This window comes from Sminthopsis crassicaudata, chromosome 2, assembly GCF_048593235.1.
Source record: "Sminthopsis crassicaudata isolate SCR6 chromosome 2, ASM4859323v1, whole genome shotgun sequence".
NCBI classification, from domain to species: domain Eukaryota; kingdom Metazoa; phylum Chordata; class Mammalia; order Dasyuromorphia; family Dasyuridae; genus Sminthopsis; species Sminthopsis crassicaudata.
This window is the reverse complement of record NC_133618.1, coordinates 270,056,394-270,080,064: the sequence shown is the minus strand read 5'-3', so window position 1 is coordinate 270,080,064 and position 23,671 is coordinate 270,056,394. Positions and strand designations below refer to the sequence as shown.

Sequence of the window (23,671 nt, the reverse complement as noted above, 5' to 3'; positions counted from 1 at the left end):
AATCAGTTATAAATATCTTTGCTATTCCCAAGTGTATGATGATCCACAATTACAGTGAAGGATTTATGATGAGAAATCCTATCCATATACAGAGAAGAAACTAATTGTGTCTGGTGAGAGTGGAACATAATCAGCATAGGTAGCACTAGTACAGACCAGGGCTTAGAAAACCAGGAGCAGATCTTGGGAGCCAATGAAACAGCAGCAGTTACCAGAGCTCTCAGTTTGCAGATGCAATTATAGGGTTCTCTTTGCTGGCACTGGGGTCAGGATTCTTTTGATTTGCCCACACTTGTATCTAGGTCTCACTCCTGGGAAGTAGTTCCATAGAGAGGAAGAGCACTAACACACCAGAGCTTGAAGTTGTAGGAGAGTAGTGACCTACATCACAATTCCAGAGCAGAAAAGAGTGCTTGTGGTCATTCACAGATCAGAACACAGGCCAGGAGAGTAATAAACATACCTCTCCTTAGATTATGTACCTTGGAAAAATTGAAATTTTACAGGTCCCAAGAAGTATCTCTAAAAACAACTGCACAAAACCTCTCTCAAAAGAGATCCCAATATGAAAACTCCCAGGAATATTGTGGCCAAATTCCAGAGCTTCCAGGTCAAGGAGAAAATATTGCAAGCATCCAGAAGAAACAATTCAAGTATTAGGGAGCTACAGTCAGGATAACACAATATTTAGCAGCTTCTTTCTTAAAGGATAAGAGAGTTTAGAATATGATACTCCAGATGCAAAAGGAGTTTGGAATATGATACTCCAGATGGAAAAAGAGTTTGTATTATTGCCAAAAGTCATCTATTCAGCAAAACTAAGTATAATCCTTCAGGGGGAAAATGAATACTCAATGAAATAGAGGACTTTAAGCATTTAAAAAAAAAAAGCCAAATAAAAAAATTTACCTTTCAAATACAAGATTCAAGAGAAGCATAAGAAGGTAAACAAGAAAAAGAAATTATAAGGGACTTAATAAGGTTAAAATATTTATATTCCTATATGGGAAGATGGTACTTGTAATCATAAGAACTTTTTCATTATAAGGGTAGTTATAAGGACCACATATAGACAGAGGTCACAGATGTGAGTTAAATATGATGGGATGATATCTTTAAAAATAAAATTAAAGGGTTAGAAAGAGGAATACACTGGAGAAAGGAAAAGAGAGAGGGAGAATGGGGTAAATTATCTCATGTAAAAGAGGTAAGAAAAAGCTATTGCAGTAAAAGAGAAGATGGGGAAGGTAGCGGGGAATGAATCTTATTCTCATTGGAATTGACTCAAAGAAGGAATAACATACACACTCAATTGAGCATAGAAATCTATCTTACCTTACAGGAAAGTAGAAAGAGAAGAGTAGAAAAGAAGGAGACGCTCATAGAAGGCAGGATGGCTTGAAGAAGGCAATAGTCAGAATCAAAACATTTTTGAGAAGGGACACAGTGAAAGGATCAAGAGAATAAACAAGGTGGAGAAACAGGATGGAGGGAAAATACACTTAGCAATCATGACTGCAAAAAGTTTTTCACAGTAAGTATCTCTAATAAAGGTCTAATTTCTCAAACATATAGAGAACTGAATCAAATTTATACAAAAAAGATCCATTTTTCAATTGTTAAATGATCAAAAGATATAAATAAAAGATATATAAAAGATAAAATGATCAAAAGATATAAAACTTTAGGTAAGTAATCAAAGTTATTCATAGCCATATGAAAAAAAAATGTTCTGAGTCACTATTGATTGGAGAAATGCAAATTAAAACAGTTCTGAAGCACTATCTATCTCATAACTATTAGATTGATTTATAGGACAGAAAAGGAGAATGACGAATGTTAAAGGGAATGTAGGGAAAATGAGACATTAATACATTATTAGTGGAATTGTAAACTAATTCAACTACTTTGTAGAGCAGTTTGGAATTATGCCCAAAGAGCTTAAAACCATGCATTCCCTTCAACTTACTAATACCATCACTAGGTCTGTACCTCCAAATAGAAGGGGAAAAAAAAAACAAAGGAGTTATATGTACATAAATATTTAGAGTAGCTCTTTTCTAGTGGCAAAAAATTGGAAATTGAGAGGATGACCATTAACTGGGAATGGCTGAACAAATTATGGTATGTGGTTATGGTGGAATAATATAGTGCTTTAAGAAATGATGAACAGTATGCTCTCAGAAAAACTTGAGCTGATTTAAGGTGAAAAGTACTGTGTACAAAGTAACAGCAATACTATAAAATACCTGTGAATGATTTAACTATTCTCAGCAATACAATAATCCAAGACAACTCTGAAGAAGTTAGGATAAAAAAAAAAATGCTTTCCATACCCAAAGAAAGAATTGGTAATGTCTGAATACAAATTGAAGCATACCATTTTTTAAAACTTTTTTCATTTGTTCTGAGGATTCATGATGGTGATGTTTTTAACCTATAATTCAGTTTTCTTTCACAACATGGACTAATAAGCAAATGTTTTGCATCACTACACATATATAACCTATATCAAGCTGCTTGCTTTCTCAATGAGAGGGTATGGGGAGAGAGGAAGAGAAATAATTAGGAACTCAAACTTAAAAAAAATGTTAAAAATTATTCTTACATAAATTTGAGGAAAAATATAATACCAAATAAACTTTTTAAAAAATGTTTGTTTGCCTGATTCTGGTTGCTTTTGCTCTCTTCTCTCACATGCATTGTCTCTGACATCAGATGGGGTGGAAAGAGCAGAGGAAGCTTCTGGAGCGGTATTCACATTTCTGTGGTTGATAGATGTTTTTGAAGCTTCCTTTTAAGTATTTTCTCCAACCATCAATTGTGGCTCTGACAGAAAAGATCCCCAGAGCCCAGAGGGAAGGCATAAACCCAAACCAGCTTGAGAATGAAACTACTCCATTGGCATGTTTCCTATTGCCAAAGCTTGGCCAGGCTGACCCTATGTGGAGGAAATGTTAACCTTGAACTGCCACACCTACAAAAGACACAGAGGGAGTTGGTGGAATGAGGAGAAAGGGTGTGTGTTAGAGTTGGGAGGATTTGTCAGTCAGCTGGAAGTTTCCAGAAGTTGGAGAATCTGCTGAATGATCCTTGGAGAGAGAAGGATCAAAGAAAGACAGAAAAGGACTACAATGCAAAGATAAGAGGATTAAAAGTGGTCAATAGCACAGATAGAAGATTACAGATTTAGAGCTGAAGGGGATCTTAAAGGTCATCTAGTCTGATTTTCTTATTTCAATTTGACAGACTTGCCTTTGCAGTTTGCTATTTGCATGATTCTGGGGAAGTCTGAGGAAAGTGATGGTCAGAGAATATACAAGAATTGTCCATGATCATATTCATAATAAATGGTTGAGTTGAAATTTGAACCCAGACCCCATGAGTACAAAGCCAGCATGTTTTTCACTATAGAAAGAATTGATTCTTTTTGGTCCTCTTCCAAATCTTCCTGCTACCATTGACTGGTGCCCTCTCTGTTTTCAAAGTGCATGTCATCTATTTAACACATGGATATATAATATTACACATTTAGTAACGTAATGTCTGTTAAAAGCAGAGGAAAAACTTGGTAAACTGTTTTTTTCATTGTTCATTCTATGTCACCCAGATCTATATCTTTTTACTATCATCTACCAGCCTTGGGCAGTTATGTGGCAAAGTGAATTCAGAACTGGTCCTGGAGTCAGGAAGACCTGAATGCAAATCTAATCTCAGACATTTATCTTGTTTGCCTCAATTTCCCCATCTTTAAAGAAATTATTCCAGCATCTTTGTCAAGAAAACTTCATGGGGGAGGGGCTTGAGACAAGATATGAACAGACAATTTTCAGAGAAAGAAATTAAAATCATTCCTAGTCATATGAAAAAATGCTCTAAATTCCTATTGATCCAAAAAATACAAATTAAGACAACTCTGAGGTATCACTTATACATCTCTCATATTGGCTAAGATGACAGGAAAAGATGATGATGAATGTTGGAGGGGATATGGGGAAACTGAAACACTAATACATTTTTAGTGGAATTGTGAACTGATCCAACCATTCTGGAGAGAAATTTGGAACTGTGCCTGAAGGACTATCAAACTATGCATACCCTTTGATTTAGCAGTTTCCCTACTGGACCTGTATCCCAAAAAGAGTATTAAAAAGGGAAAAGGATCCACAAGTGTGAAAAATTTTTGGAAAATTTTTTTTTTGAAAAAAATAATTGACCAAGAAAACAGATGCAATAGAGATAATTTTATTTTACTGGATTTTTAAATTTTTTTTAAATCTAATTTTAAAATTACTGGACTATCTGACAACTATGACCAAAAAAGCAGTTCAAATATCATCTTTCAAGCAATTCTCAAGGAAAACTGCCATGATTGTATAGAACCAGAAAGTAAAAACAGAAATTGAGAGAACCCACCAATTACCTCCTAAAAAAGATCCTAAAATGAAAACTCCCAGAAATATTATGATCAAATTCCGGAGATCTCAAGTGAAGGAGAAAATATTGTAAGCAGTCAGAAAGAAACCATTTGAATATTATGGAGCCACAGTTAGGATAACACAAGATTTAGTAGTTTCTACATTAAAGGATAAGAAAGCTTAGAATATGATTTTCCATGTGGCAAAGGAACTATCATTACAACCAAGAATCACCCACATAGTAAAACTAAGTATAATCCTTTAGGGGAAAAATGACATTCAATGAAGAGGACTTTCAAGCATTCCTGATAAAAATTGAGACACTAATGCATTGTTGGTGGAGTAATGAACTGATTCAATTGTTATGTAGAACAATTTGAAACTACACCCAAAATTTTATTGCAAGTCTTTTCTGGTGGAAATGAATTGGAAATTGAAAGGAATATGTATCAATTGGGAAATGGCAGAACAATTTGTGATATATGATTGTGATGGAATTCTACTGGTGATACAAGAAATAATGATCTAGATGCTCTTAGAAAAACCTGGGGAAACAAATGAAGTGATGGGAATTTAATTGAGCAGAACCAGAACATTATACATAGTAACAACAAAACTGTAAAGTGATCTATTGTGAATGACTTAGTTATTCTCTGCAAATGATGATTCAAGGAAATTCTGAAGGATTTATCATGAAAAATGCTATCCATTCCTGGAGAAAGAACTGATATAGCCTGAATACAGATCAAAGCATACTTTTTAAAAACTTTATTTTCCTTGAGTCTTTATTTTAGTTTATGTTTTCTCTAAGACTAATATGGAAATATATTTTGCTTGATTATACATGTATAACCTACATCCAATTGTTTATCTTCTCAATGAGGGGGATAGGGAGGAAAGGAGAGAATTTAAGATTCAGTTTTAAAGATGAATGTTGAAAAATGTTTTTTACATAGAATTAGGTAAAAATAAGATACTAAGTTAAAAAAAGAAAGAAAACTTCATGGAGTCAAAAAGTCAAAACACTGAACAAATTCTCTAGAACAAAGATGTCATCCAAAACAAAAACAAAAACAACAAAATCCACCAAAAATCATAACAAATCCTCACTGATTCTTTACTATACTTACTTCGGAACTGAACCTTTACCCCCTTTCTTAAATTCCTGGGGCTATTCCTCTTTCCCTTCCCAGCAGATAATCATGAGATCATAGATTTAGAACTAGAAGGGGTCTGAGACCCCCCTGCCCAACCTTTTATTTTACAGATGAGGAAACTGAATCAATCTCAGGAAGGTCGTATTACTTGCCTGAGATTACACAGTAGCAAGTGAAGAGGCAACATTTAAAGCCTGGTCTTTTGATTCCAGATACAATGCTCTTTCCACTGTTCTATAGGGAAAAAAAAAAAAAAAAAAATCAGCGCCATCTCTTGTGAACATTGATGGCTCTCATACTTAATACTTCAAGATCTGTCCACATCACCTCCTGTTCTATCTTGCTTTACTCAAATTTCAGAGGATAAGATGTTACTTTTCCTTGCTTTCTATTTGGGATCCTTGATCCCATTCCTTCCTATCTCTTCTGGGAGTTCACCCCATCAATCATTCCTTTTCCTCTCCATTTCAATAGTACCCTTCCTTGCTGCTTGCAGTTATGATTAGTTCTCCCATCTTTAAAAAAAAAAAACCTCAAGCCATTGGTCTACATTATTTCTCCTTTTTACTGCCAAACTCCTAGAAATAATCATCTATAATCACTGCCTCTACTTCCTCACCACCCACTCACTTGTCAACCCCTTGCTGTCTGGCTTTCAACCCCAATGGTCTACTGAAAGTATCCTCAGAGGATGCCAATGAGCTCATAATTGCTAAATTCAAAGACTTTTCTTCCTCCTCCTTTTCCATACTCATCTCTCTCCTACTCGTGAATATGTTCTCCTTTGATTTCCATGACATTGCTCCATTTTGTTTTGTCTCAGGCTCTTTGATAAATCATCCTCTCTCTCTGGTCCCACAAGCATCAGTGTCCCCCATGGCTCTCTTCTTTTCAAATTCCTTCTAATAGTGAGTTAATCTGCTCTCTATAATTTTAATTATCCCTGCAAAGATGATTCTTACATACTTTATTTAACTTGAATCAATCTCCTGAATTCTAGTTTCCTACATCCAACTGTATGCTGGATTTTTTTTTAACCTGAATTTCTTATCAATATCTCAGATACTATGTGTCCAAAATGGAACTCATCATCTTTTCCCTTAAATCCACTTTCCCCCCCTAAACTAAACTAAATTGTTAAAGCTTAAAAATTATCTAAGACTTTTGGGACACTGAATTTGACTCTCTCTTCTCTTTAATCCTTTTATCTATTCAGAAGCCAAGTCTCATAGATTCTCTCTCTCTCAAATCCCTCCCATCTGTTCCCTTCCCTTAATCACACAGCCAAACACCCTTCATTTTCATCTCCACCTTTTAGAATTCTCATTTCCTGGTCTTTTAAAGCTCATCTCAAGTATTGCTTTTGCTTTGAAGCCTTCCCTAATGCTCAGAGATATTAGGGCTCTCCTTTCAAATATTCCTAGAATTTCAATCTTTATCTTAACTTCTTACTCTGTATTATAACTATCCAAGTTATCTCCCCAGTAGAATATAAACTACTGGAGGTTGTTTCATTATTGCTTTTGCATTTGAGTACATATCCTTATAAATATTTGTCAAAATAATACATTGTTGGTGTATTTGTGAACTGATTCAGCCATTCTGCAGAGCAATTTGCAACTATGCCCAAAGGGATGTTAAATTATACATACCCTTTGATCCGTCAGTGTCTTTACTGAGTCACTATCCCAAAGAAATCATACAAGAGGGAAAAGGATCCACATGTGAAAAATTTTTGTGGCAAAGAACTGGAAACTGAATGGATGCCCATTAGTTAGAGAATGGCTGAATAAGTTATGGTATATGAATGTTATGGAATATTATTGTTCTATAAGAAATGATCAGGAGGATGATTTCAGAAAGGCCTGGAGAGACTTACATGAACTGATGCTAAGTGAAATGAACAGAACCAAGAGATCATTATACACAGCAACAACAAATTATGATGGACTTGACTCTTTTCAACAATGATGTATTCAGGCTATTTATTATATTTAGATGGAGACAGCTATCTACATCCAAGAGGACTGTGGATCACAACATAGTATTTTCACCATTTTTGTTGTTGCTTGCTTGTTTTTTTTCCCTTTCTCATTTTTTTTCCTTTTTGATATGATTTTTCTTGTGCAGTATGATAAATGTGGAAATATGTATAGAAGAACTGCATATGTTTAATATATATTGGATTATTTGCAGTCAGGAGAGAGGGTGGCAGGAAAGAAGGGAGAAAAATTTGGAATACAAGATCTTACAAGGGTGAATGTTGCTAGAATTGATTTTTTTTGGAGGGGAGGTCAATTGTATAAACTTAAGAAAATGATGGAGAAAGTATTGATGAGTAGATTAAGCTTTCTTAAGAGAAAATCAAGCTTATTAGGGGCTTGCCAGGAAAAAATCCCCAGTACCAGATGGATTTACACATGAATTCTTTTAAAGAACAATTAGCCCCGATGTTATATAAACTATTTGAAAAAATAGGGGATGAAGGAGTCCTACCAAATTCCTTCTATGACACAGACATGGTACTGATACCTAAACCATGTAGGTTGAAAACTGAGAAAGAAAACTATAGACCAATCTCCTTAATGAATATTGATGCTAAAATCTTAAATAAGATATTAGCAAAAAGACTTCAGAAAATCATCTCCAGGATAATACACTATGATCAAGAAGGATTTATACCAGGAATGCAGGGCTTGTTTAATATTAGGAAAACTATTAGTATAATTGACCATATTAATAATCAAATTAATAAAAACCATATGATCATCTCAATAGATGCAGAAAAAGCATTTGATAAAATACAACATCCATTCCTACTAAAAACGCCTGAGAGTGTAGGAATAAATGGACTATTCCTTAAGATGGTCAGGAGCATATATTTAAGACCATCAGTAAGCATAATATGTAATGGAGATAAACTGGAACCTTTCCCAGTAAGATCAGGAGTGCACAAAGGTTGCCCACTATCACCATTACTATTCAATATTGTATTAGAAATGGTAGCCTTGGCAATAAGAGTCGAGAAAGAGATTAAAGGAATAAGTGTAGGAAATGAGGAAATCAAACTGTCACTCTTTGCAGATGATATGATGGTATACTTAGAGAACCCCAGAGATTCTAATAAAAAGTTATTAGAAATAATTCACAACTTTAGCAAAGTTGCTGAATATAAAATAAATCCACATAAATCCTCAGCATTTTTATACATCACCAACAAAATGCAACAGCAAGAGATACAAAGAGAAATTCCATTCAAAACAAATGTCGAGAGTATAAAATATTTGGGAATCCATCTACCAAAGAAAAGTCAGGAATTATATGAGCAAAATTACAAAACACTTGCCACAAAAATAAAGTCAGATTTAAATAATTAGAAAGACATTAAGTGCTCTTGGATTGGCCAAGCGAATATAATAAAGATGACAATACTCCCCACACTAATCTATTTATTTAGTGCTATACCAATCAGCCTCCCAAGAAACTATTTTAATGACCTAGAAAAAAATAACAACAAAATTCATATGGAAGAATAAAAGGTCGAGAATATCAAGGGAATTAATGAAAAAAAGTCAGATGAAGGTGGTCTTACCTGATCTAAAGCTATATTATAAAGCAGCAGTCACCAAAACCATTTGACATTGGCTAAGAAATAAACTAGTCCATCAGTGGAACAGATTAGGTACACAGGACAAAATAGGGTACAACTATAGCAATCTAGTGTTTGACAAACCCAAAGATACCAACTTCTGGGATAAGAATTCATTATTTAAAAAAAACTGTTGGGAAAACTGGAAATTAGTATGACAGAAATTAGATATAGACCCACACTTAACACCATATACCAAAATAAGATCAAAATGGGTCCATGATTTAGGCATAAAGAATGAGATCATAAATAAATTAGAGGAACATAGGATAGTTTACCTCTCAGACTTGTGGAGGAGGAAGGAATTTATAACCAAAGGAGAACTAGAGATCATTATTGATCACAAAATTGAAGATTTTGATTACTTACATCAAATTAAAAAGCTTTTGTACAAACAGAACTAATGCAAACAAGATTAGAAGGGAAGTAACAAATTGGGAAAATATTTTTACTGTTAAAGGTTCTGATAAAGGTCTCATTTCCAAAATATACAGAGAACTGACCCTAATTTATAAGAAATCAAACCATTCTCCAATTGATAAATGGCCAAAGGATATGAACAGACAATTTTCAGATGATGAAATTGAAACTATATTCACTTATATGAAAGTGTTCTAACTCACTATTGATCAGAGAAATGCAAATTAAGACAACTCTGAGATACCACTACACACCTGTCAGATTGGCTAAGATGACAGGAAAAGATAATGACGAATGTTGGAGGGGATGTGGGAAAACTGGGACACTGATGCACTGTTGGTGGAGTTGTGAAAGAATCCAGCCATTCTGGAGAGCAATTTGGAACTATGCTCAAAAAGTTATCAAACTGTGCATACCCTTTGATCCAGCAGTGCTACTACTGGGCTTATATCCCAAAGAAATACTAAAGATGAGAAAGGGACCTGTATGTCCCAAAATGTTTGTGGCAGCTCTTTTTGTAGTGGCTAGAAACTGGAAAAAGAATGGATGCACATCAATTGGAGAATGGTTGGGTAAATTATGGTATATGAATGTTATGGAATATTATTGCTCTATAAGAATATAGAGAGATTTGGAGAGACTTACATGAACTGATGCTGAGTGAAATGAGCAGAACCAAGAGATCATTATATACTTCAACAACAATACTGTATGAGGATGTATTCTGATTAAAGTGGATATCTTCAACATAAAGAAGATCTAATTCACTTCCAGTTGATCAATGATGGACAAAAACAACTACACCCAGAGAAGGAACACTGGGAATTGAATGTAAAATATTAGCACTACTGTCTATCTACCCAGGTTACTTATACTTTTGGAATCCAATTCTTACCATGCAACAAGAAAATTGGTTTTACACACATATATTGTATCTAGGTTATACTGTAACACATTTAATATGTATGGGACTGCCTGCCATCTAGGAGAGGGAGTAGAAAGAGGGAGGGGAAAATTTGGAAAAATGAATACAAGGGATAATGTTGTAAAAAAAAAAATTACTCATGCATATGTACTGTCAAAAATTATAATTATAAAATTAATAATAAAAAAAAGTTTATTAGGGGCTTGAAAGCTTAAATGATTTACCCAAAAGTATGCAGATAGCAATTGACAATCAGCACTTGAATCTAGTTTATTAATATAAAGGGAAGGGTTCATAAAATTTCATCCAATGAATTAGAGGACTCAATTAATTAGGGACCCGTAATCAATTCTCCACAACATGAAATTTAAAAATGTATCTGGGAAGAGATAGAATGTTAAGGAGAATAAATTATGAACCAAGAAGAAGTGAAAAATGAATCCTAGAAAGTAAAGGACATTTTTATGTGGAAAGGGCCTGCAACAGCTCTTGAGGATTCCCTACTATTATCTGTTTCTTCAGAGACTTCTCTTTGTTGAATTACTTTTTCTAGCAAAGTCTTGAGAATTTAGCAGTGAATCAGCTAAGAGCATTTCAGGAATATAAGAGGTATGGAATAATTAATGAAAACAATGATAACATTTACATAGCATTTGAAAATTTACAAAGTATTACACATATATTATCTCACTTGAAAACTCAGAGATAGAGTCCAGTATTATCCCCATTTTACAGGGAGGAAACTGAGACTAAAAGGTTAAGTGATTTATCTAAGTTCACAAGGCTGCATATTACTTATCATGATCCTCCTTTTGGTTTACTCCAGTACCCAGAGCTCCTTTATGATAGTAGCAGGCACTTCTTGATGTAATAGATTGTACTACCCTGGAATTTGAATATAAGATCTGGATTTAAATCCTACTTTATATGAACTTGAGTAAGTCATGCAAGTGATCAGCACAGTGCTTAGAAATATAGTAAGTGCTTAATAAATGTTTATTAACTAACTTAGCCTGGCAGGGTCTTAATCTTCTCTTCTGTAAAATAAAGGGGCTGAACTCATCATGAAGATTCCTTCTAATTCTAAATCCCATAAACCTATGACGCTAGATGTCAAACAGCTCGGCATAATTTAGGAGAAGCAAGCCTGAAGGTTTGGAACAGGGCCAGCTGACCTCCTGATGGGGCTCTCATTTAGAAGTTTGTACTTGTCTTTTATGGGCTAATCTTTGAGTTAGAGATCAACTGAAGTCAGAGTTGCCCTCTCTGGCTGATGGTTTATTCTCCCCTTTAGTGAGTGATCTGGTATAGTTTAGAAGCAACAAGGTAGCTCAGTGAATAGATCACCAAGCCAGGAGTCAGCAAGACCTGAATTCAAACCTGACCTCAGACACTAACTATGTCACTTAATCTTGATTTTGCTTCAGTTTCCTCATCTGTAAAACGAACTGGAGAAGGAAATGGGAAAACCATTCCAGTGTCTTTGCCAAGAAAACCCCAAATGTGAGCACAAAGAGTAAAACATGACTGAACAACATCATAGTCATGGAAGGTGGGAGGAAGGGAGCATGATTCCTAAACAACGGCTGGTAAAACATACTTTCCTCCTCTCTGGGATTAGAGTGTAGTGGATGATGCCAGATTTAATCAGTTTTGTTTGTTTGCATAAATGTTGTAACCCCTTCTCTAAATCTCCACCCCCAACAAATGAGATAATATTTGCAAAGCAGTTAGTTCAATGCCAGACCCATAGTAAGAGCTTAACAAATGCTTATTCTTGTCTCCTCCTTTCTCTCCCCAAGTAAACTCCTTGAGGAAAAAACTGTTGTTGTTTTTTAAATTTTGTCTTTGTACCACCAATGTATAGCACTGCACTTTGCACATAATAGATGTTTAAAAACTAATATATATATGGACTTTAACATTGCAAATCGCCTTACATTACCTCATTTGAACTGAGAACAACCACATGAAGTTGGTACTACAGGCATCATTAGCTCCATTTTACAGATGAGGAAACTGAGGGTCTACAGTTACATAAAGAATAAGAAGAAACTGAATCCATGACTTCCTGACCACAGGTCTAGCCCTTCACTACTGTAATATGGCATTTCCTTAATAAATTTTATTTAAATTATTTAAATAATAAAATTATTTAGTAAATGCCTCTTCAACTTATTTGGTAGAAGCATTTGTTCTAGGATAGGGATAGAAGCCTTTTTTGGGCAACTGGTGGGATGACTCTAACCAAGGCCTTTCCAAGACGTGGGCACTCAGTCAATCCTAGGTATGAACAGAGAGTAGGGAGACTGGTTTGTTTGTTTGTCTGTTTGTTTAAAGAAACAAACCAGAACTTTGACATTCAAATAAATGGGTCTACTTCCAAATTGCCATCTTGGGAAAGCTACACACTCAGCTTCAATTGTGCTGGAATTGCTCAAAGCATTTTCTGATATCCTCATTTGGAAGTGGCTTCAGAGTCTGTTTCCAAGCCACATGAGAAAATGAATGTCTTTACCTATAGTTATGAGTCATTCTCTTGGACTCCAAACAGTATCACTGTGCTCAGTCACCCACTTCATTCTTAACTCTTAGGATCATACAGCCAGAGCTATGGGGCTGGAAGCTAACCCAACCCTCTCATTTTATATATAAGAGAACCCCAGGCTCAGAGAAGCTTCTACTCCACAACATAACATCCTTCTCTTCTCTTCCCCTTAATCACACTGCTATATGTCTATTCTTTTTACCTCCACCCTTCTGAATTCTTACCTTCCAGTTCTTTAAAGCTCCTCAGATAATCACTTCTACCTTGAAACCTTCCCCAAGGCCTAGATGTTAGTGCTCTCCCCTCAAATATTCCAAGTGATTTGCTTCCTTTTGATCTTTGGCTATTTTAAAAAATATATAAAACACACACTTGTCATTTCTCAAGTTGGTTTTAAAAAAGTATGCATGGGACTCCAAAGGCATTTTTCAAAGAGAATCCAAAACAGTTTTGAGCAATGAGAGTAGGATTGGAGTAAATATTTGGGCTCCTTGGGTAATGACTGAAGAGAGAAAGAGTAGTGCACATGTTCAGGTATTCATTCTGGCCTATTTGTTTAAAAGTCAGTCATGTGACTTTTATAGTTCATCACTCAGCCTTGATGAATTGGTTTGGAAACTGGCCAAGTGCTCCTAGAAATAGGATGGCTAGAAGAATCTTTTCAGGGTTGTTTCCAGACACCAGCATCCCCAAGGCTTACCATTTATTACTAAGTGTTTTAAAGAGGGTGAGAAACATTCCCATCTATCAAAGACCTATGAACACCCAGCATTCAGGTTAACAAAGACATCCAAGTGGGAATGAATCAGAGGAGAGAAAATTGGAAGGAATCAGAATGGAAGGGAGAGGAAGAGAAACAGGGGGAAAAAATCTAGGTAATGGAAAAACAAAAGTTATTTGTTCTGATTTTTCTCTCCCAACATGATTCATAAGGAAAATGAATGCAGTCTAGATTGGGCAGTCTGGATTGAGTCAAAGAGAAGATGTCCTATGGATTCACAACTCCAGCAAGCTAACACTTTTGGAGGGGAAGGTCCAGAAGCCTCCCAAGAAACCTGCTCACAGAGGAAAAGATTATACAGAAAAGAAACCTCCTCCCAGAGAAGGATTACAATTAAGAGATGACAGGACTTTACAAAAATGTTTTTACATGTATGGAGAAAATAAATTTTTAAAAGCTATCAATAAAAATATTTCTTTTAAAAGAAGGCATCTAAAGCTATGAATCATATATATATATATATATATATATATATGACACCCTTAGTAAGTGGTCATCTAGCTCCTTTTGAAGACATTTCTCAAGAGAAGAATTTACCACTTCTCACCACAGCCTATTTTGTTTTAACTCTAATGACTGGGAAACTATATTACTTCCATACAATTTATACCTGTGGGCCAACCTGACCTGCTGAAACCATGTGCCAATCCATATCATGGAAAGCTGGTAAAGATTAGGGATTTGAGTATGTGAATATAGGAGAGAAGAAGGGTAGGAAATGAGTGATTGAAAAATCATAGAATTAGAATAGGAAGGGGACCTACAGGATATATTTTCTGATCCCTTTCATTATAAGTCAAAAAAACTGAGATTCACCTAGGAAGGCTGAGGGTCCAAAATCACACAGGCCATTTCAGAGGAGGGATTTGATTCTAGGATTGGTTATGAGTAAGTTGTCACACCAAATTTCCTTTATAGACCTTAGAGTCCCTATTAGTGGTAATGGGAATGATTTCACTTGCCCTTGCCAGCATCCCCACAAGTTATCAAGAAGGAAATAATAATTGCTCGGCTCTCAGAGTTATTAAAAAAAAAAAATATATATATATATATATATATATATATATATATATATATGTATATATATATATATGATACATACTTTAATAGATTGAAGTCATTGGCCTAGGAGGTTTCTGTTCTACCCTATTTGAGAGATTTTGGAAACAAATTTTTTTCCTAAGATGCTTAGGGGTGCCCTATGATCTCCAACCTCAATTTCTACAACTCTGGGAATAATACCCCAGAGGAAAAACTTGCATGGATAGAATCTCCCCTGCTTTCATCCTAAATTCTTTATGTGATTTCCAAGGAACCCACTTCATTCATTAAAATATAGGACAGGCTTTCATACATCTTATCTTGCCCTGGTTAAGTTCAAGACTTCCAGGGGTATGTAAAAGGAGCATTGGAATCATTGAGCTGGAAGGGACCTCATCACCATCTACTCCCTCATCTTTAGAAGAGGAAACTGATTTCCAGAGAACCTTGAGGACTTGCCCAAGACAGTGAGAGATGGAAGTGGGATTTAAACCTGGATCTTGACTCTGGAACCTGGGATCTTTCTCTCATCCTAACAATTCTTTTATTTTAAAGATGAGTTAACTAAAGTATTTAAAAACTATGATTTAGCCTACAGGTGGATGGAAAGTTGCCTTGGAGCCCTTCATGGTTCAAGCTGGTTTGTAAAGGAGACTAAGAAATTGCCAATTTGCTATTGAGCTTCCTAAATTTTTTTTTTTTTTTTTCCCATTCAAGTCACTTCAAGACCTGAGAATTCCTTAGTGGAAGATAACAAAGCTCATTGAATCTCTTCAGTCAACATTCATCTTTGGGGAGGCCAAGATTTGGGATTAACACAATGCAGTCAATATTGACCCAGGGTTAACCACTTTAGAGCTCTCCCTTGACACCCAAGGCTGGTAATAGCTCCTGGGCTCCAGCTAAGATCAGTTCTCTCTTTTTATTTGAAAGGCTTTGGTTAAGATCCCAACCTTTGCTCTGATTCACAGCATCAGAAGAAACAGTATCAGTTCTATAGAACTTGAACCTTTTTTGTAGGAAGGTGGAAACAAGCTGTAGATCTCTCTTGCCCCATCCAGCTTTCCAAAGCAGCTTTCACCTACTGTGGTAAGCAACTCATAGCTGTTCCTACTACCTGGATGAGCAAGGGGCCACCAGTTAGAATCTTTCTGGCAATAACAATAATCATTGAGTCATTTTTCAATTGTGTCTGACTCTTTATTACCCTGAAAATGTTCACATGATCAAAACAGTGGTTCTGAAAGGCTGTGCCCTGAATGTGTACTAAGTGTGCAAACCCTTCTTGACTGGAATATTTGTGTATGATCACACATAGAGGTTCTTCCAGTAACCCTGATTACTCTTGGCAATAATAATAACAATAATGATGTTGGTGATGTTGGTGATGGTGCTGTGTCATAAGTAAGCAAAAAAAAAAAAAAAATACCACATATCACAGAATCCTATGATCACTGGTCTAGAGACTCTAGACCATAGCTGCTTAAATATGAAATATGAAATCTTGTAAACAAATTGGGGATCATGAAATTGTGAGTTATTTATCAGTAAATGTTTACTTTGTATATATGTTTTATATATCTGTGTACCTGGGATCATGTAAAAAATTTCTCAGGTAAAAAGGAGTCAGGAGTGGGAAAAGATTAAGAAGGCCTAGTTTAGACTAGATTAAAGAGACCTCGAAAGCCATCTTGTTCAGGCTTATCAATATAGATGAGGAACCTGAGTTCCAAGGAAGCGAAGTGTTATAACAAAACAAAACAAAAATGGAGGTGTTATTTTCCAAAAATTTCCATAGTAGTATTAAATATAATTGCAAAACAACCTAGATATCTAACAACTAGGGAGTGGTCAAAGACCTTGCAGCCATCAATGCAGTAGGATGCTATAATGTAATTAAAATAGTCAAGTTTGAAGAGCACAACAAAATCAGCAAAGATCTTTATGCAAACTTCAGTGGCCAGGGAACTGCTCTGCTTTCTAGTCTCACAAGAGCCACCAGATATACTGGTGGTAATACCTTTCAAGAAGGTATTAGGCATCCCTCATAGCCAAATGGAACAGGAGGGAAAGGGTTTGTTATTTATAGCCTTAACTAGAGTAAAGATCCATGATTGTAAAAACTGTAATAACACTTTAAAGATTGAAATTAATTAATTAAAAATAAGCAGCATGGTGATCAAGAAACCCTAAATTCAAATCTGGCTTCAGACATTCAGCTGTGTGACCCTGAGCAAGTAACTTAACACTCTCTGCCTTAGTTTCTTCATATGTAAAATAGGGATAATAGTAGTACCAACCTCCAAGGGTTGTCATAAGAATCAAAGGAGACAATAATTGGAAATCATTTAACATAGGGCCCACCACACATAGTAAGCTCTGTATAAACATTAGCTATTATTGAATATAGTTTTTAAGCAAGTTTAACTGGTTACATTGATGCTCAATGTTAATATTTTAATTACACATTTAATATTTTTAAAAATACCACATTCTTATCATTATTGATCACAAAATAGAAGATTTTGATTACATCAAACTAAAAAGTTTCTGTACAAACAATACTAATGCAAACAAGATTAGAAGGGAAGTAACAAATTGGGAAAATATTTTTAAAGTTAAAGGTTCTGACAAAGGTCTCATTTCCAAAATATATAGAGAACTGACCCTAATTTATAAGAAACCAAACCATTCTCCAATTGATAAATGGTCAAGGGATATGAACAGACAATTCTCAGATGATGAAATTGAAACTATTTCCACTCATATGAAAGAGTGTTCCAAATCACTATTGATCAGAGAAATGCAAATTAAGACAACTCTGAGATACCACTACACACCTGTCAGATTGGCTAAGATGACAGGAACAAATAATGATGAATGTTGGAGGGGATGTGGGAAAACTGGGACACTGACACATTGTTGGTGGAGTTGTGAAAGAATCCAACCATTCTGGAGAGCAATTTAGAACTATGCCCAAAAAGTTATCAAACTGTGCATACCCTTTGACCCAGCCGTACTACTACTGGGCTTATATCCCAAAGAATTACTAAAGAAGGGAAAGGGACCTATATGTGCCAAAGTGTTTGTGGCAGCTCTTTTTGTTGTAGCTAGAAACTAGAAGTTGAATAGATGCTCATCAATTGGAGAATGGTTGGGTAAATTATGGTATATGAAGATTATGGAATATTATTGTTCTGTAAGAAATGACCAGCAGGAGGAATACAGAGAGGCTTGGAGAGACTTACATCAACTGATGCTGGGTGAAATGAGCAGGACCAGAAGATCGCTGTACACTTCAATGCTGTATGAAGAGGTATTCTGATGGAAGTGGATATCTTCAACATAAAGAAGATCCAACCTACTTCCAGTTGATCAATGATGGACAGAAATAACTACACCCAGAGAAGGAACACTGGGAAGTGAATGTAAATTGTTAGCACTACTGTCTATCCACCCAGGTTACTTATACCTTTGGAATCTAATACTTAATGTGCAACAAAAAAATGGTATTTACACACATATATTGTATCTAGGTTTTATTGTAACACATGTAAAATGTATGGGATTGCCTATCATCGGGGGGAGGGAGTGGAGGGAGGGGGGATAATTTGGAAAAATGAATACAAGGGATAATATTATAAAAAAAATTACTCATGTATATATACTGTGAAAAAAAAATTCTAAAAAAAAAAACAAAACACACTCTTTTTTGAAGTTCTTATACATTCTCATTTCATGATCTCCACATCCCAAAACCCTGAGTAAGCAATCAGGGGGTAATGATATTACCTCCATTTTGCAAAGAAAGAAGCCAAGTTCAAATATCTTGCCCAAGTTCACACTGAAAGCAAGCAGCAGGCAGACCCAGGAGCAAAATGTAGGCTTCTGGACCTCCTACCAAAGATTTATATTCCGAAAACGTGTTCCTTTAGTTACCTCCAGGCTGGATAGCATCTAACCCCATTAGGACTGGCTTTTGTAAAGTCAGAACCTTTGATTAGTGTGTCCCTGGAATCCTTAGACACTGAAGTGGTTGTGTGAATGAGAGTAAATCTGGACATCAGATTCTTCATTTCAAAATGAGTGGGATTAGATTAAATTATGTCTAAAATCCCTTTCAGTTCTAGAATTATTTTTGTTGTCTTTAATCATTTAAAAATTATTTTTAAATTTTTTTCCCATGTATAATCACTTTTTAGTTTACCAAATATCTGCAAAAATAGTTTTCAACATTCAACTTTGTAAACAGTTCTAGAATTCTCAAGAGGATGGAGAGAGTACTGGACCTGGCATCAAAAAACCTCCTGTTTTAATCTCTCTGTGGATGATTAGTAGTTTACGGACTTAGAAGAAATTACTGAACCTCACTGAGCGTTTCCTCAGTTTCCTCATCCACAAAATGGGGGTGGCTGAAGGACTTAAAAAGAAATAATATATTAAAGCACACTACAAATCTTAAATCACTTTATAAATGTGAGCTATGTTTACTATTTCTCTCTTGAAAATAATCATGGCTCACACTTACATGGCGCTTTACAAGTTCTGTTTGGGATTTTTGGTTTTATTTTGTTTTTCTATCCAATAAATAATTTATTAAGTGTCTGACATGTGTCAGGCACTGTGGATACAATTAATAAAAAGGAATTTATAGTCTAAAGGGAAAGACCATACACAAATGGAAGCAGGAAAATGAGTGTTAGGCGCATGTTTGTTCTGTGGAATTGAAATCCAGCGGAGCATCAGATATAAAGTGAAAGGATTCTATTTGGTTTTTAAAGTCTTCACAACTTGGCCATGACCTATCTTTTCTGTCTTCTTATACTTTATTACCCTTCATATTCTCTATGGTCCAATAACACTGGCCTTATTGCCATCCCTAGAACACAATATTCTGTTTCCATAATGGTCAATAATGGCCATTCCCTTTGATTCTGGAATGCTCTCCCTTACACTCAGCCCATATTCCACTTGCTTTTGCCTTTTTTTTTTTTTTTTTTTTTGGTAGTAATATCTCCAGTACTTAGCATAAGTGCCTAGGCATATTAGATGTTTAATAAACACTTGTAGACTTAGTTTACTGACTGAAGTACAATATCTCTTTAAATACTCTTAATAGCCCTATGAGGTAGATTGTGTATTTTTAGCTTCATTTTAAAGAAGATGCAACTGAGAGATGCAGTGAGGATAAAACAAACAAAAGCCCCAACAAAAAAAACAAAAACAAAAACCAAACCCCAACTACAATCACCATCACCACAACAAAAAACAGAGAATCCTCAAAGAACCAGGTATGTCTTGAGTAAGAACAAGAAAGGAAACAAAACCAGCCATAGATACAACCTGCATTCTAGGGATGTTGCTACTTTACTGTGAGAAAAGCTTAATAAAAGGAATTTGACCAGATTAATCAGTTTGGCTGGGATTAAGTCACCAAAGTATCAGTTTCCTGGAGTGCAGATCAGCCTTCCAGTCACCAGACATGTAACTATCGTCTTATGTTTCCTACTTCTTTCTAGAACCTGAGCTAGGAGGACAGTTTCTCAATCTTATTTCCCAACCTGTGAACTCAGAACCCTAATCTGGGTATGTCACTTCACCCCAGGGATGAAAATCAGAGCTGATAAAAAGCACCAGCCCCTGCCAGGTATGTGTAATGGGGCTGGGGAACAAGCATGTGGAGCAGATTATAGGGCTGTTTGCTGTTGGAATGCTCATGAATATCTATCCATGCTGAAGAAATGAGAACTTTTTAAAAGGAATTATTTCTCCCCTCTTATCCCCTCCCTCATTATCACCCAGTTCCTAAGAGGCCATTGACTAGTAAGGCAAGAAAGAATCTCAGATATTCCTAAGAAAGGAACTTTGGTATCCAGGGAAGGTATCACCTTCAGGTGTCTGCCAGAGAGATCCCTTCCCACCCAAGCTCTTGCAGATATAAAAGCTGTACTTACCCCTTTCCTTTTCTTCCTTGTTCTCTTTACTTCAATATGGACAGAATTTTCAAAAATCTTGGAACCATAAGGAAGAGTCCTTAACCACAGGACCTTATTCCGTGATCTCCCAATAAATAAAGATCCAGGTGCTGCTGTTTGCTGAAACAGATCAAAAATAAGTGATCAATATAGCAAATGTCGTTCGAAGATCACGTCTCTGGTTAACTTCCAGGATATTCCATACTTTCCCCTGACAGATCTCACCTCTGATGAAAAAGGGGAAGGTGGGTTTCATGCTGTGTGGAAAATGAGAGGTTAAGAGTATTCTAAGAAAGTCAGGAGTTTTAATGCCTCTGATTACAAAAATCAAAGACCCCCTCTGGAAGCAACCTCAGAAGCCATCTAGTCCATTCTCTCATTTGGCACATGAGGAAACTGAGGCCCAGGGAGATTAATTGACTTGTCCATACCAAATGGAAGTCAGGGGTGGGATTTGAATCCAGGCCCCCTGGCTCCAGAACCCACTTGCATTGCTTTCTCTGATCCTCTCTGTTAGCCAGAAGCTGCCATCAACAATCTGAAAGTTACTAGCACTCTTGGCATCAAGGAAGGGGGTAGCTTTATGCATATCTTTCCAGAAATAGCCCGTTAAATTCCAATACATTTCCACCAATCATTCCTTCTTAGGTGCCCCCTGGATAGTCATATTGATTCTCTATACTAGAACATCCCTACTTCCTCGACTCCTCAAAGGCAAAGACAGCAATCTAGAACCCTTGATAATCCCCAGCCCGGTGCTCAGCCTCTGTAAAACTTGGAACCCAAAAAGATTAGAAAAATTCCCATTCTCAAAAAAAAAAAAAAAAAAAAAAAAAATCGGAGTCTACTTTCTTAGAACACACACCTTCAGGGAAATTTCTGAGCACACCTTTTCCTATTTCCTTTCTCCTCTACACTCCCTATAGTCAGAGGTAGCTCCTCTCCACCCCACCCCAACCTCAATCTCCTTCCCGCCCGCCCTCTGCCCCCCCAATCCCCACTTCTACACTCTCAGCCGGGACAAAAGGACCTGAGCCAAGGAGAAAGAGCCGCACTTAGTTCCGAGTCCAGCTCCCAGCTGGAGAAATCCGACAAACTTGTCAATCATCAAGAGGGGACAACGGACAAGCGATGGGGGGTTTTCCACTTCCCCGTCCCCTCCGCAGCCGAGCTAGGACAAGCCTTCCCAGTCCCATTATCCGGGGAAAGGGGAGGGAGGAACCCCACCTGCCGAGATGTGCTGAGTCCCAGAGAAACTTGGGAGAGGCTGGAGCGCGGCCGGCGGCGGGAGAGGGAGGGTGGGAGGCGACAGCGGGGGTGGGGAGAGGAGCAGGCGGGAGGCGAGACCCCGGCTTACGTGTTCGGACTGTGCCGGCTTCACCTGGCTCAGGTCTGACTCAGGGTGTGGCAGCAGGTGAGACACAGCCCACGTTCACCAACCAGAGAAAAGCCACGGAGGGAGCGGGCCGGCAGACCCAGCGCGGCTGGACTTCTCTTCTTCCTGGCCCGCTCCCTGGGGAGCGGGAAGGCCGAGGGAAGGAGGCCACCCTCCGCCCCCCTCACCTGGGTGCCACCAGCCATTGGGGGAGAGGTATCCCCGCCCAGCCGCTTTCATCTTGCTTCCGAGACCGGGCTGCTCTCTTCCCCGGCGCTCGGTCCCGCGGCCTCGCTCCGCAGTAGCCAGCGAGAAATCCCGCCGGGGGCTTCCGCTGTCACCCTAGACAGCGGGCCATTTCAGCCTGGAAACTACCCGGCTCTGCCGGGCAGGAACCGGGCCTGGCTGAGAGAGCCGCTGGGCTCGACCGAGCCGCCCCTCGCAGACTGTATGGTAATTAACTCATTAATTTGCATTGCAGAGGCACGGCACGTGACTCAACTCGGTTCCTTCTCTCCTGGATCTGGGTGAGTCAAGTCAGGTCCATCCGCAGGGGGTGAGTTATACACACACACACACACACACACACACACACACACACACACACACACAGTGAGAAAGTGAGAGAGAGAGACAGACACAGAGAGACAGACACAGACAGAAAGACAGACATCCTATCCCGCTGGAATTTGGGTGCTCTTTCCAATTTGGACATGTCTTACTGATCATACGGCAAAGATCTGCACCCTTGTTGAAGATGGAAAAACAATTCCCAAACCATTCACTACCAATTCCTCCTCTCCCTGGAATTCCTTGGCTTAGTTGGAATCTCTTGGAAACTGCCACATGAATTAAATGGGATGGAATACCAAAAATCTGGCACCCGATGCTAGGTTCCAGCACCCCAGGAATGTACTGTGCTGTCTGTACCTCTTCTGAATTCTCCAAAGGGGTGTGCTCCCCCAAGGAAGGGAGTGGAAGTCCCTGGTCTGGAACCAAAAATTAGGATGGAATTTAGTGATGGAACGCGTGGAATTTCTCCCCACCTTAATCTGGTTGTTTGGTGAATGCCAAGTCGGGTTTATTAGCTTACTACCTCTTCTCTCTCAGCCATTATAAATGCAGAAAGTGATCCTTGCTATTATCTGTCCTGGGCAGCATGGATAGGATTGGAACTGGGACTAAATCTTAGAATGAAGGAATGAACTAACATGCATTTATCAAGGATATCAAAAGCATACACATTCCCATTAGGATGCCAGGACCGAGGGAGTTTAGGTATCATTGTCTCCCTGGCTATGGGGCTTCCCTTGCTTGTTCCAGGAAAAGCAGCCTTCTGTCTCAGACCTACAGAGACTGGCCCCAAATTTCCACCAAGGGAG

The 23,671-nt window shown here is 37.4% G+C and overlaps 1 protein-coding gene across 11 annotated transcripts in view; it reads right to left on the bottom strand.

The window, feature by feature from the left end:
- PAK6 (p21 (RAC1) activated kinase 6) overlaps nucleotides 1–23,671 on the bottom strand; it is a 93,763-nt gene that overhangs the window by 39,218 nt on the left and 30,874 nt on the right. For 4 of the 11 annotated variants that reach the window (XM_074289276.1, XM_074289277.1, XM_074289281.1 and 1 more), the window contains 3 exons: nucleotides 20,894–21,034; nucleotides 18,188–18,354; nucleotides 5,728–5,809 (listed from right to left, as the gene is read on the bottom strand). In XM_074289276.1, the coding sequence (XP_074145377.1) occupies nucleotides 5,728–5,809; nucleotides 18,188–18,286 (181 nt within the window). In that variant the 5' untranslated portion in view covers nucleotides 18,287–18,354; nucleotides 20,894–21,034. The other 7 variants (XM_074289278.1, XM_074289279.1, XM_074289280.1 and 4 more) reach the window with 7 other exon arrangements.